Genomic DNA, 12,451 nt, shown 5'->3' with positions numbered 1-12,451 from the left:
GTATATGTTCTTGAAATAAAACCTTGTAGATGGAGGGGAGCTTCAAACAGAGAGTCTGCAGGAGACTTAGATGGAATATGTGGAAATGATGGGCTTTGGGGCGTTCACAAAATGTCGTACCTGAAAATAACGAAAAAGGTCAGCTTGATTAAGATTGAATTTAGAACGCAAATCATTAAAACTAGCAAAAAGACGATCAATATAAAGATCACCAAATTGAGTGATGCCCTTATCTTGCCATTGTTTAAATGCAGAGTCTAGTTGAGCAGGGAGGAATGCATGATTGGTGCATATTGGGCTCTGAAGCAAAAGTGCTTGTCTTAACTGCAAATGTTGGCATAGCTGATTCCAAATTTTAAGAGTAGAATGAACAACCGGATTTAATGTATATTGTGCTATTTTAATAGGTAGGCTAGATGTTAATAGGGCTTGTAGAGAGGTTGCTGTGCAGGATTTAGATTCTGTTTCACACCAATCGGTGGTACCTGATGAGTGCATCCAGTAGACTATCTTTTGAACTTGGGCTGCCCAATAATAATATAAGAAATTAGGGAGAGCTAAACCCCCATCACTCCTGTGCTTCTGGAGAAACTCTTTCCGAATCCTAGGGGTTTTTCCATCCCATATAAAACTGGAGATAAGTTTGTCTAATCTGTTGAAAAAAGCTTTGGATAGGAAGATGGGTAGGCATTGAAAAAAATATAAGAATCTCAGGAGAACTGTCATTTTAACACAGTTCACCCTACCAGCCAGGGTTAGATGAAGAATCCTCCATTTTTGAAGATCGGATTTAATTTTAATCAAAAGAGGAGTAAAATTATTTTCAAATAGTCCTCTAAAGTTATGTGCAATATTGATGCCCAGATATTTAAACCCAGATCTGGCCAAGCGAAAGGGGAGCGCAGAATCAGGCATATGCCTGGCAAGTGTGTTAACGGGCATGCATTCACTTTTAGAGATATTCAATTTATAGCCTGAGAAAGCCCCAAAATCGTGCAAGATTTTGATAATATCATTGATGCATGATAAAGGATCTGAGATGTAAAGAAGCAAGTCATTAGCGTATAATGAGAGTTTATGTTCAACACCCCACCTATATATACCATGAACAGAAGGTGTGGATTTTAATACCAAAGAGAGTGGTTCAATTGTAAACAAAATTTTTGGAACGCCATTTATTAGTAACCACTGACGCAACTGGGGAAGTGTACAAAAGACGGGTCCACTCTATAAATCTGGGGCCGAATCCGAACTTATTCATGTCAAAAAAAAGATTCACCCGATCAATTGCCTTTTCAGCAATTTCAGGGGTGTCCTGGGATTGGGGGGTGTAAAGAACATTCAAAAGACGACGAACGTTAGAGAAGATGTGCCGACCTTTTATAAAACCAGTCTGATTAGCTGAAATGATACTGACTAAGGGAGACTCCAATCGGATAGCCAGTAATTTGGCTAAAATTTTGACGTCTGCATTTAGCAAAGAAATTGGTCGATATGAGCTACATTGTGTTGGGTCTTTCTCAGACTTCTCAATTAGAAAATTGATATATTGCGGAATCCAGATACTCTAAACATAATAGAAATCCAAAAATAGATAAAGCACAAATGGCAACGTTTTTGTAAATAGCAAGACAATTCCTGCATATCAGGGAGTTTTGTATTGCTGGGAATAGCAGCTAACTTCAACTAACAGGAGAACAGTTCACTGTTTGCGATAAAAATAAACTATTAATAAAAGGACACATTTGTAAACACATCTAGTTAAATCTAGCTGGACATTTGTCAGTGTATATGTTGAGAAGAAACATTCCATTCTGTCCTCACAATAGGCTGAGCTTGTTTGTGTCACCTAGAGGTTAACAATGTAGGGTGCGTGTGTGTGTGCGTGCGTGCGTGCGTGTGTTTGTTGTAATATTTACATTGTTTGCTTGTTGCTGACATCAAATCTCACGATAGTGTTTTTTTAATTTTCTGTGTTTCAGATTGGTGCTTTCAGTCCCAGTTCACCTGCGATAATCAGTGCAATAGTAAGTAAATACCAAAAGTCTAACATTGTTGGGTTACAATAATAACTTTATTTATATGGTACTTTTTAATCACATACATTGGACGTAAAACCAACAGATGTAAAGTGCAATAAAATATAAGCGATAAGGTTAAAATAATGAGCAATTTATCTCAATAAAGAGATTTAAATTAAGAGGTTGCCAGCTATATTGCAGGTCGTTCCAAAGTTGAGGGGCCTTAAGTGCAAAGGCTCCTCTGGTTTTTAGCCTTGACTTGGGAATCATTTAGAGATCTACAAGAGATCCCAGACTGCACCTGGCTCATATGAGGTTAGAAAGTCCGAAATATACTCAGGAGCCAATCCTATACATACATGACTTACACTGTAAGTGGTCATTTAAACCTTTAAATGTACTCTAAAATGTATAGGCAACCAATGTAGAGACGCTAAAATTGGGATAATATGCAACCTTGTATTGGATCTTTTTTAATCCTTTTTTACTGATGTAACCATCTGAACCAGCTGAATACTGACTCGAACAGGAATATCAGAATCAGAATACTTGATTGATCCCCTCAGGGAAATTATTGTATATATGTACATGTTGCAGTTGCTCACGTTCAGATTCAAGGTAAAAGTAAGAGTAAGAAAAGAGCTAGTCAATAAGTGTATAACATAGCTACAGAAAAAATAAAAAAGTGAAGTTGTAAAGTTGTAAAAAAGTAAGATTGGGTTATTATGTTGCTAAAACAATGAATTCTACAAATGTTTTTGTAATGCAGTGTGAACATAGATAAAGTACAGTGTCAACATAAAGTATGAACATAAATTAAGTACAGTGTGAATATAAGTAGCAGTGAATAAATAACAGATATTGCACATGTAACTGATAGATTACTTAGTTATTATACATAATGTCAAAGAATATTGAGATGTGATGTGAAAGATAGTTTTGACTCTAAGCGTGTAACACTCAGAGGGAGGTGTTGTACAGTTTGATAGCCACAGGCAGGAATATAAAGAGTTATTCCTGTCAAAACCCCGTAAACCATAGACAGCAGTTTCAAAGTGCTTTGAAAATGAAAAAGATTGATGTTCTGAAAATGTAGGAGACTGAATTGGATAACCAAGTTGTCTTGTTAATCTGAAAAGGAATTTGACTAACTGGAGAATCTCAACCTATTATAATTACTTCTGATTTATTGGAGTCTAAATGAAAATGGTTCTAAAATAACCAGCTTTCAACTTTTGTAAGACAGACCTATATTGACCCATATATGTTGATCTGTGGCCTCTGACATCGTCTTGTCTGGGAGTTTTGAAGCTGTGTATGTACTGGGTAAATTGCAAATTATTTGTACTTGTTGGGATCAATAAAATCTTAATCTGTAGTTTGCTCAGTTGCATAATATTACTGGAATTGAAGGAGAAGATCTGAGAACCGTCTGCATAAAAATTAAACTTGATATGATGCTTTTGAAATATTTGATCTATGAGGATATATTGATGGGGAAGACTGAGGACAGATCCCTTTGGTACTCTATTAATGGAGGATTTACAGTTCCCTAAAGGCATCTAAAACCTTACCCGATATATGCCTACCCAATGCTTAGACATTCAATTAATATCAAGGAATCAGCTGTATAAAAAGCAGCAGTAAGATCTAAAAGCAATCAAACATGTTTGGCCACTGTCAGCTGCTAACAGAAGATCATTCTGAAGCCTGAGAAGCACTGTCTCAGTGCTGTAACCCACTCTAAAGCACTCCAACTTGTTTAAAGGGGACATATTATTCTTTTCCGTGTTTTCTGTCATATCTACAATGTTATAATGTTGGATTTTCATGTTAAACGTGGCCAAAACTTCAAATAATGAGGTAAATGTATTTTAGACAAATCCCTGTGAGCTAAAACGTTCAGATATCCAACTATTCTGAATGCTCCGGTTTCAACAGTTTTTCTACTGTAGGCTAGGTCTTATGCAACTCTAAGCTGGCCTGCTATGATTGGTCATCTGCTCCAAGTAGGCAGGACTGGAGTGTTTTTATTTATTTTTAAGCCACTGCGGTGTTAACATTGTCGCATGTAGCTACATGCTAACGGCAGTGAAAATATGTCATCTTGGCTGCCAGTGTCATTAAATTCTCCCCAAATTCCGGGCCCAATTACACCTGAAACGTTTTCTGTTGATGTAGTATTTGGTTTAAAAGCCTTTATTTGTGATTTTTGATGGTAGAAATTGCTGCTTTGTTCCACTACAATCTAACGTTAGCATACTATGTCATCTGGGCTGCCAATGTTGTGAAATTCTCCACAATTCCGGGTTGCATTACTGCTGAAACATGTCCGATTTGGTAGTGTTTGGTTCAGAAGCCTTTATCTGCGATTTTTGACGGTAGAAAGTGCTGCTTCTTTCCACTACAATCTAACGTTAGAATACTGCTAACTTTTAAGCAGCTACATGCTAACGCGACATAGCTGTAATCTTGGCCAATGCTGGTCATTTGTCCCCAAATTCCGGTCACTTTACTGCTGGGACATGTCCGGTTGTGTAATATTTGATTTAGAAGTCTTTATTGGTGATTTTTCACGGTACAAAGTCCTGCTTATACGCCGTTGCAGTAGCTCCAGCTTCAACTAGTGAGTGTCCAGGAAGCATGCTGGCCAATCAGGGCAGACTGGGCTTTTTTCGGGAAGAGGGCTTAAAGAGACAGTCGCTCCTACAGAGCGTCTCCTACAGAGAGTGAATACTGGTGCCGCAGCCATGGGCAGTATGAGAATAATAAAGTGTTTGTTTAAACATTAAAACATTTAAACATGTTCTAGTACAAACACAACATGCAAGTATAATCCTGAAAATGCTATATAATAGTTGCCCTTTAACTTGAGTGTTTTTCTTGTTTTAGCACCAGGCTTGTGGGGCCAGACCTACAGCAACTGTGATGGAACCTCCCAGTCGCCCATCAACATCATCACCAGAAAGACTTTGAAAGACGAACGACTGACTCCTTTCATCTTTACCAACTACCAGGAGATCTTCAGTGACGCAATAACGAACATCGGCTACTCAGGTGAGCATATTTTCCATTAAACACAAGATAGCCCTCAGTGCTGTGAAGCCGTTGTGTGACGTCTTTATGCTCGGCGTATGTCCACTACAGTTAAGGTTGGAGTTCCTCACCTCAGCACCATCTCAGGTGGAGGCCTCCCGACCACCTACAAGGCTGTACAGATCCACATTCACTGGGGCAAAAACGGAGGGCCCGGCTCCGAACATACCATCAATGGAGAGCAGTATCCCATGGAGGTACCATAACCTTACTGTACAACACACACATCCTGTCTTTAGTCAAGTTATTAACTGATGTGATTAACTGTTAAAGGTTTGCTGGAACAGCTGGAAACTCAGGAGTAAAACAGACCAACAATTTGAAATATGGTCATAAAAATGCAGATTTTCTCTAAAACTAAACTTTTCAAATTTGAATGTGAATATACAGTTTTTTTAAATAGTATATTTGTTGGGAACTATTTTCTGCCACAGATTTGACGTGCTAGTAAGCATTTACGGCAGGAGGATGGTGTATGAAGGGTTGACTCAAAATAAACCACAATGGCGTTGTTCATCCAGTGTGATGATGTGGCTCAATAACTTCTTTTAACAGTGGAGTTCTATTGCACAGTGGATAAGATATACCAGGCTTTGGATACACAGATGTGTTAGTAGGATGAATGTATTATTTACAATATGTAATATCACCAGACTCATCCTTTAAATAGTCAGAAATACTGATTTGGTATTTAATTTTCTGGTTACACTGATTCATTCTGTGACTAATTTGTGATTGTAGTAGTAGTTTATTTTTTGACATGTAAAAAAAAAAATATATATATATATATTTTTTTGTATGCATGTATATTTTTTGTATATATATAATAACATGAAATAATTGTTGATTATAGTCCAGGTGAAAAAATAAAAGCATGGAATTTGGTATACCTGTATACCTGTTTTCAATAATGGAGCCATTGCAAAAACGCCTTGTGGCAGCCATTTTACCTTCCACCTTAACCAAATAATGGATCCCACAGTCTTTGTTTTTGTTGTTTGCTAGCAGACAGAATTGACAAGGAGGCCCCTTCACGCAGTCAGTTGAGAGCGATGAATTGTTTTTCCCCTCCGGTGTCGGTAGGACTTAAATGCGTTGTGTCTCTTTATTGTTCTACTCTTTGCAGTCACTGTATCATCAGGGTTTAAAACTCTACACAACATGCATGCAACAGACATGATATTATAACGTTAGCCTAGGTTCTAAGATACTGTGATTTCCTTCTTCAGTATCACCAAATTCACCATTAAAGGGATATTTCACCGCTGGAAAGATGAATATGTATTCCACTGGGTCATTTATGTAGTAATGTGAAATTTTTTTTAGAAGTTGATGCCTTCTAGACCGAGAAAAGCCAGAAAACTCCCAAGCCACGCCTACCGGTTACAGACATAGACATTGAAATTGGTTACAGAGAGGGAGTCAAGTGTGTTTTACTGTCATTTCAACCATATACACGAAACGTTTCACAGTAGCTCAAGTGGTGTTACATATTAAAAAATATAAAAACGACATACGAAACAGGCTACATTTAGTGCACACTCTGAAAAGTTCAGCTAACGCATTGGTAGCATTAGCGCTTGGTTGGATGTAAACACAGAGTATAAACACAGCTGTGAATTCACGTAGAATGGTCAACATTTAACAGTCACAAACTCCAGCGGTGAGCAGTAGTTGGATACAAGCACCAGTCCGTGTTAACACAGCACACCTCCACGAGTCTTACCCGGCGACAGAGCAGCAGCTATCTGCTCTGAAGGCTAGCAGGCCTGGTAGCTGGATAGTCCGGTACACACCCCTTCCCCGGCTAGCAGCATCGGGCGACACCGCAGGCTCAGGTGCTGGTCTCCATAGTAGGCGAAGCTCGCCTAGTGTTTCGAGTATTCCGTCTGTAATAAAGTGTCCTGCATATACTCCGATCTGTACCAATGTATCCCGGTGGTACACATGTGCGGTAGTTTGAATGCACATAATTGTAAGGTTGCTGCTGAAAAGAGAGAGAGCCTGTTAGCTTAGCTTCAAGATGGCTGACACTCGACTCGCTTCGGGTAGTGACAGTCCCACCCCCTATGGGCGGGTGGAAAACATGCGGAACTAGCTGGCTGTCCATAGCCTCTGGGCAAAAATGCCTCAGATGACGCTAAATGACGATTTTTGCGTTATCAGAGGCTTTTTTCCAGACCCACAACTCAGAGAAATCTACTCTTAGGGGGACATGAGGGAAGGAAGCACGGTCATTAAAAAAATACTGCCGGGTTTCTACTGATACAAAGCTTAATGCTAATCGGTGAAGTATCCCTTTAACTATTCACCTGAACAGTTTATTACGTTGTATATGGTATCATTGTAATCCTTGACCATTGAAACATAGGGGTAGACATCTATTCTGTGTTATCATGTTTGGAAATATGATGCAAAAGACTTTATTTGGTTATGGCGGAAAGTAAGAAGGCCACCATGAGGCGTTTTTGCGAGGGTTCCGTTTCTGAAAATGTTGAGGGCGCTAAACTGTACAAGTGTACTAAATTCCATGCTTTTATAAAAAAAAGTAAACTTATCACCTCAAATTTGGCACAATCCCCTGGACTATTAGGAAAGCTTTTTTTTTTTTTATCAATCATGTTTTTGATAAAGAGCTGATTCACTTGAACTGATATGTTAGGTGTTCTATTGTTAGAGCATGAAATGTACTCTACAAATGGTGCAACTTCTGTAAACTGATAACATTGTGACTTTTTATTAGTCCCATCTACAATAACATTCAACACACACATTGTAAAATATTACGTTGTGAAAAAAAAGTGGTAACATCGGTAATATTGTCTCAACAGCTGCACATCGTTCACATAAAGAACGATTACGCTGATCTGACAACAGCTCTATCAGACCCAGAGGGAGTTGCAGTCCTTGGGTTCTTCTATGAGGTAACCATTTTGAATCCTGTATTGTTGAAAACAATTGGCTATTACAGAAAGGACCTTAGACACAGTGCTGAAATGTGTGTATTGTGTATATTTCCATTCTCAGAAATCCAATAGGGCAAACCAAAGGTATGACCCCATCATCACCGCTCTGCCAAGCATCGCAGCTCTAGGTAAGTACTACATGTAAGTTCACTATAAGCAACTAAAGACATGGCTGCACAGTGTGTGTTGGTAACGTTTCATCTGTGGCTTTTCTGTTTTCAGATAGTGAAACTCCTCTGGAGTCCATCTCCCTGGCACAACTAATCCCACCTGTGAAGAATCTGACCAGCTACTACCGCTACAAGGGCTCTCTGACCACCCCAGAGTGCAATGAGGCTGTAATTTGGACTGTGTTTGAGAGTCCCATCCCTCTGAGCATGGATCAGGTTAGTATAAAATACCAGAAATGTAAAGGAATGCAAGTGCATTTTTTTTATTTTTTATGTTTGTTTTTTAGTTATACGGGACATTTTCTTACTTTTATTAAAACATTTGCTTGAACAGTAAAGTATAAGACTGACCTCCCCTGACAATAAGTCATTTGTTCAAGCAGAAATTACGACTCATATTTGTGTTTATAGTGACGGCGCCCTCTAGTAGCCTCCCGTAATTATTATTTTTTATTTATTATTATTACGGGAGCAAAGCAAAAAGGAAGGTGATGAAGTATAAGACGCCAATGCGAATAAGGAGGCAGGTTGGGGTGTTAGATGGGTCAAACAAACTTTCACCCAATGGACTGGGGTTTGTGTTCTGTTTGAAAAGTTTCATGCCTGAACCTAACCAAACTGTTTCACAAGGAAAACGACGTGTTTAAAACCACGACCGTTGCTGAGGACTTCTTGAAAAGTACTGATACAAGTTTCAACAATCTCAAAATACAGATTTTATTAAATAATGAAGTATTGAGGAAGAAAACACAAAGTTCTTTATACAGTTCTAAAACTTTTGCTAGTTGTCTATACCTTGTTCTGTCAACTAGACACTGCTCTTTTGTACTGGGTCACATACACAAAGTGATGCAACCACTTGTTTAATCTTAAACAATGTGTTGTATTTTATAAGCATTTATATGTTTTCTTATGTCAATTCTCAATCTGTCAAGAAATGATAGCGGTCAGATAAATGTAGTAGTAAGTAAAAAGTATTTCCCTCAGAAATGTAGAGGAGCTAATGTCTTAAGTAGCGAAAAATGAAAGTTGAATGAAAGTACAATACGTCAACATCGTATTTGTTAGGGAAAACTTATGAGCAGCTAGACTCTGCGTATGTGAAAAAGCTTCATGAGACCTTGATGACTTCTCCCAGAAGCATTTAAAGAAATCTCGATGAAGGAGAACTAGGATTAAGCATTACTCTTTACTGTTCCCAATGTATCGTCACAGTGGGCAATGCCAACACTTCTATTTATTTAGGCATTTTATGATTGACTTCATTTAGACAGAGGAGAAGACATGCAGAAAAGGGCCCAGGGCCAGACTCGAACCCTGGCCGCTGCGGTTAGGACTTAATGCTGTGATCCCTACCCGGTGAGCTATGGGGGCGCTTCATGCCATCCCAACTCTGGATTTCCAAGAGGAATTTACTGCAATGAGTGCTGAGCACATGTCAAGTTTGGGTTTTATGCAAAGATATTAATGGCACCATGACATAAATCTTTTTGTTTTGCAAGTCCAGTCTCTCTCTCTCTCTCTCTCTCTCTCTCTCTCTCTCTCTCTCTCTGGGCAATAGGCTGCTGGTGTATGTGTTTGTTGGTAAGGTGTGTGTGGAGCCCTTTAGCCTGTTTCCATTGGCTTTTCAAAAGGGACGGTCCCAGAACTCAACATTCCCTTATCGTGCAGCTGTGTAGACTCCCTCAACTTTTAGATCACCTTGATGATCTCTTTCCACAAGCTGGGGCCTAACATTTACCCTCTGTTCCTCCAGCTAACAGTATTCTCTGAGGTTCAGTTCGAAGATGGAACGCCAATGGTGGGGAACTTTAGGCCGGTCCAGCCCCTGAACGGTCGGCAGGTGTTCCGGTCGGGAGGCGCAGTGATCCTGGTCAGTTCTGCCCTTCTCCTGGCTGCCATCGCCACGGCCTTGGGACTGTCGCAACCCAACTAGAGTGAGGCATCCTGTGCTGCACTGCGACATCCATGAACACAATAAATTCAGTTTCACTCCTCAGCTCAACCCTGGTTTGTAATCTCTTCATCCCATTGTTGCTAAGATGATCGACCAGATCCTGGTGCAGGCATGTCTCACCTGGTCTTACAAGACAAATGACAAAGGCGTAAAGGAACGCCTTATGAAAGGTGCTGTAAGTGCTCGATCAGCATTCATGCATACGTAGTGAAGCACCAGATACCTTAGGCAGTCCCTCATTTTCACTGTGTCATCCTATTAGCACCAGCACACACTTTTGATGTTAGTGCGAGTCGCCAATCTCAGCCCCATGACCTGGCACGTTATGTGTTTTTGTCAATATGTCATGTGGACACCATGGAGCTCTTAATAGCAAAACTATTTCCTTTGGGATAAATAAAGCATCTCTATCTATCTATCTAGAAATTCCTGTGCTACAGCAGCTCAAAAGAAAAAATGTACACACATAAGAATAACACAAATACACATTAAGTGGACATAGGCGAAAGAATTAGGGCTGTCAAACGATTAAAATTTTTTAATCGCGATTAATTGCTGAAGTTCTATAGTTAATCGCGATTAATCGCATGTTTTATCACAATGAAAATTCTATTATTTTGCATTTCAGAACTGTTTTTAAGTACATAATAACAATGGAAAGCAATTATTACCAGTGTATCTTGATTGGGAATCAAATAAATGCAAAGAAAGTGACTTTATGAACTTGACTATTATTTATTTACTGTAAACAAATGTGTGAATCTGTCATTATTGCACAATTCCTACAAGTACCTAACCTAACTGAGATGTAACACTAACAACCACCGTTAAGGCAAACGAGTGCAAAGTCCAGCCAGAGTCAATATAGTGTTTAGTAACTCCTAAATAATGGTGATTACTCACTGACGTCCAGTGATCACCGGTTAATGAGACAGTGTTTGCACTTGGCAGCAGTTCCAGTTTAGCTGCTTTCTCCGTGTCATACAGGCTGTGTGTGGTGAAACTACTGTCCCCCTCAATGGCAATGTATAAGACGGGTCAGAACATGCCAACCGTAGCACTTCTTTAAGACCCGAGTCCTCTACAATGCTGACAGGTCTGCAGTTAGTTGCCACCCATTTTGCAAGAGCTGTAGTAATCCAAAGGGTCAAAATAGTAGGCGTTGGGCACAACGCAAAGCCGAGTGAAGTGTAAAATAAATTAATCGCATGCCGGCATGCGATTAATCTCATTGCGTCGGCCCTTAATCGCATCGCGATTAACGCGTTAACGCTGACAGCCCTAGAAAAAATATATAAGAAATAGAACAAATAGAATAAGTTATAATAATAATAATAATAGTAATACATCAAACATATTTACACAATGAACATTCTTCTATAAACAGATACATATACAGATGAGTAAGGTGCGGATGAGTAGGAATGAAATATTGCACAGTTGGAGGTGACACAGAGTAATAAATAATAAAGCGTAGTGCAGAATATTGTCCAGTGATGGCTCATATTGCAGAAACAGCAAGCAGTGCTACATTATGATGTTGTATTAAAGAGGCTGACTGCTGCTGGAATGAAGGACCTGCGGTAGTGCTCCTTCTTGCACTGAGGGTGCAGCAGTCTGCTGCTGAAGGAGCTGCTCAGGGAACTCACAGTCTCATATATGGGGGGTGAGAGGTGTTGCCCATGATTGATGCCAGCCTGGCTAACATCCTCCTCTCCCCCCTCTCCTCCTCTATGGTGTCCAGAGGGCAGACCAGAACAGAGCTAGCCCTCTTCACCAGTCTGTTTAACCTTTTCTTGTCCCTCTCTGTGCTCCCAGCTCCCCAGCAGGCTACTGCATAAAAGATTGCAGACGCAACCACAGAATCCTAGAGTCCTGCACACACCAAAGGACCTCATGCTGCCTTCCCACAAGCACTTGAAATCAGCTCCGTAATACGCAATACGCCCCCAGCGGACGTCGTACTACACCGTTGAAAAGCTTCGGAAGCAACTCACAAAAATGGCGGAGAGACTAGAACGACTAGAACTTCCGCTGGAATTGTCGGATAGGAACCGTCCGTAGCCTTTCGCAAGAGTTCAATCAAAGAATTTCTAATAAGGGAAGAAGTTCCACTCTCTCGTTACTTCCGGCTTCTGAACTGGTTGCAGTTCCACCAGAGTTCCATATAGGGGGCGCTCACAGGCCAGTGCAGAATGAATGGGACTCTATGGAGCTATACCCCTCAAAATCCACTTTTCT

At 39.9% G+C, this 12,451-nt stretch overlaps 1 protein-coding gene across 1 annotated transcript; it reads left to right on the top strand.

Moving 5' to 3' along the window:
- The first annotated feature begins 4,771 nt into the window (after positions 1-4,771).
- Positions 4,772-10,497, top strand: LOC144514548 (carbonic anhydrase 4-like). Its single transcript, XM_078245585.1, has 7 exons — positions 4,772-4,778; positions 4,914-5,078; positions 5,169-5,314; positions 7,949-8,041; positions 8,145-8,211; positions 8,306-8,469; positions 10,010-10,497. The coding sequence occupies exons 1-7, from the start codon at positions 4,772-4,774 to the stop codon at positions 10,187-10,189; spliced, it is 822 nt and encodes a 273-aa protein (XP_078101711.1). The 3' UTR covers positions 10,190-10,497.
- The last annotated feature ends 1,954 nt before the right edge of the window (positions 10,498-12,451 follow it).

The sequence above is a fragment of the Sander vitreus genome, unplaced genomic scaffold (assembly GCF_031162955.1).
Source record: "Sander vitreus isolate 19-12246 unplaced genomic scaffold, sanVit1 ctg608_0, whole genome shotgun sequence".
Taxonomy (NCBI): Eukaryota; Metazoa; Chordata; class Actinopteri; order Perciformes; family Percidae; genus Sander; species Sander vitreus.
The sequence above is the reverse complement of the archived record's forward strand: the minus strand, read 5'-3'. Positions and strand labels throughout refer to the sequence as shown.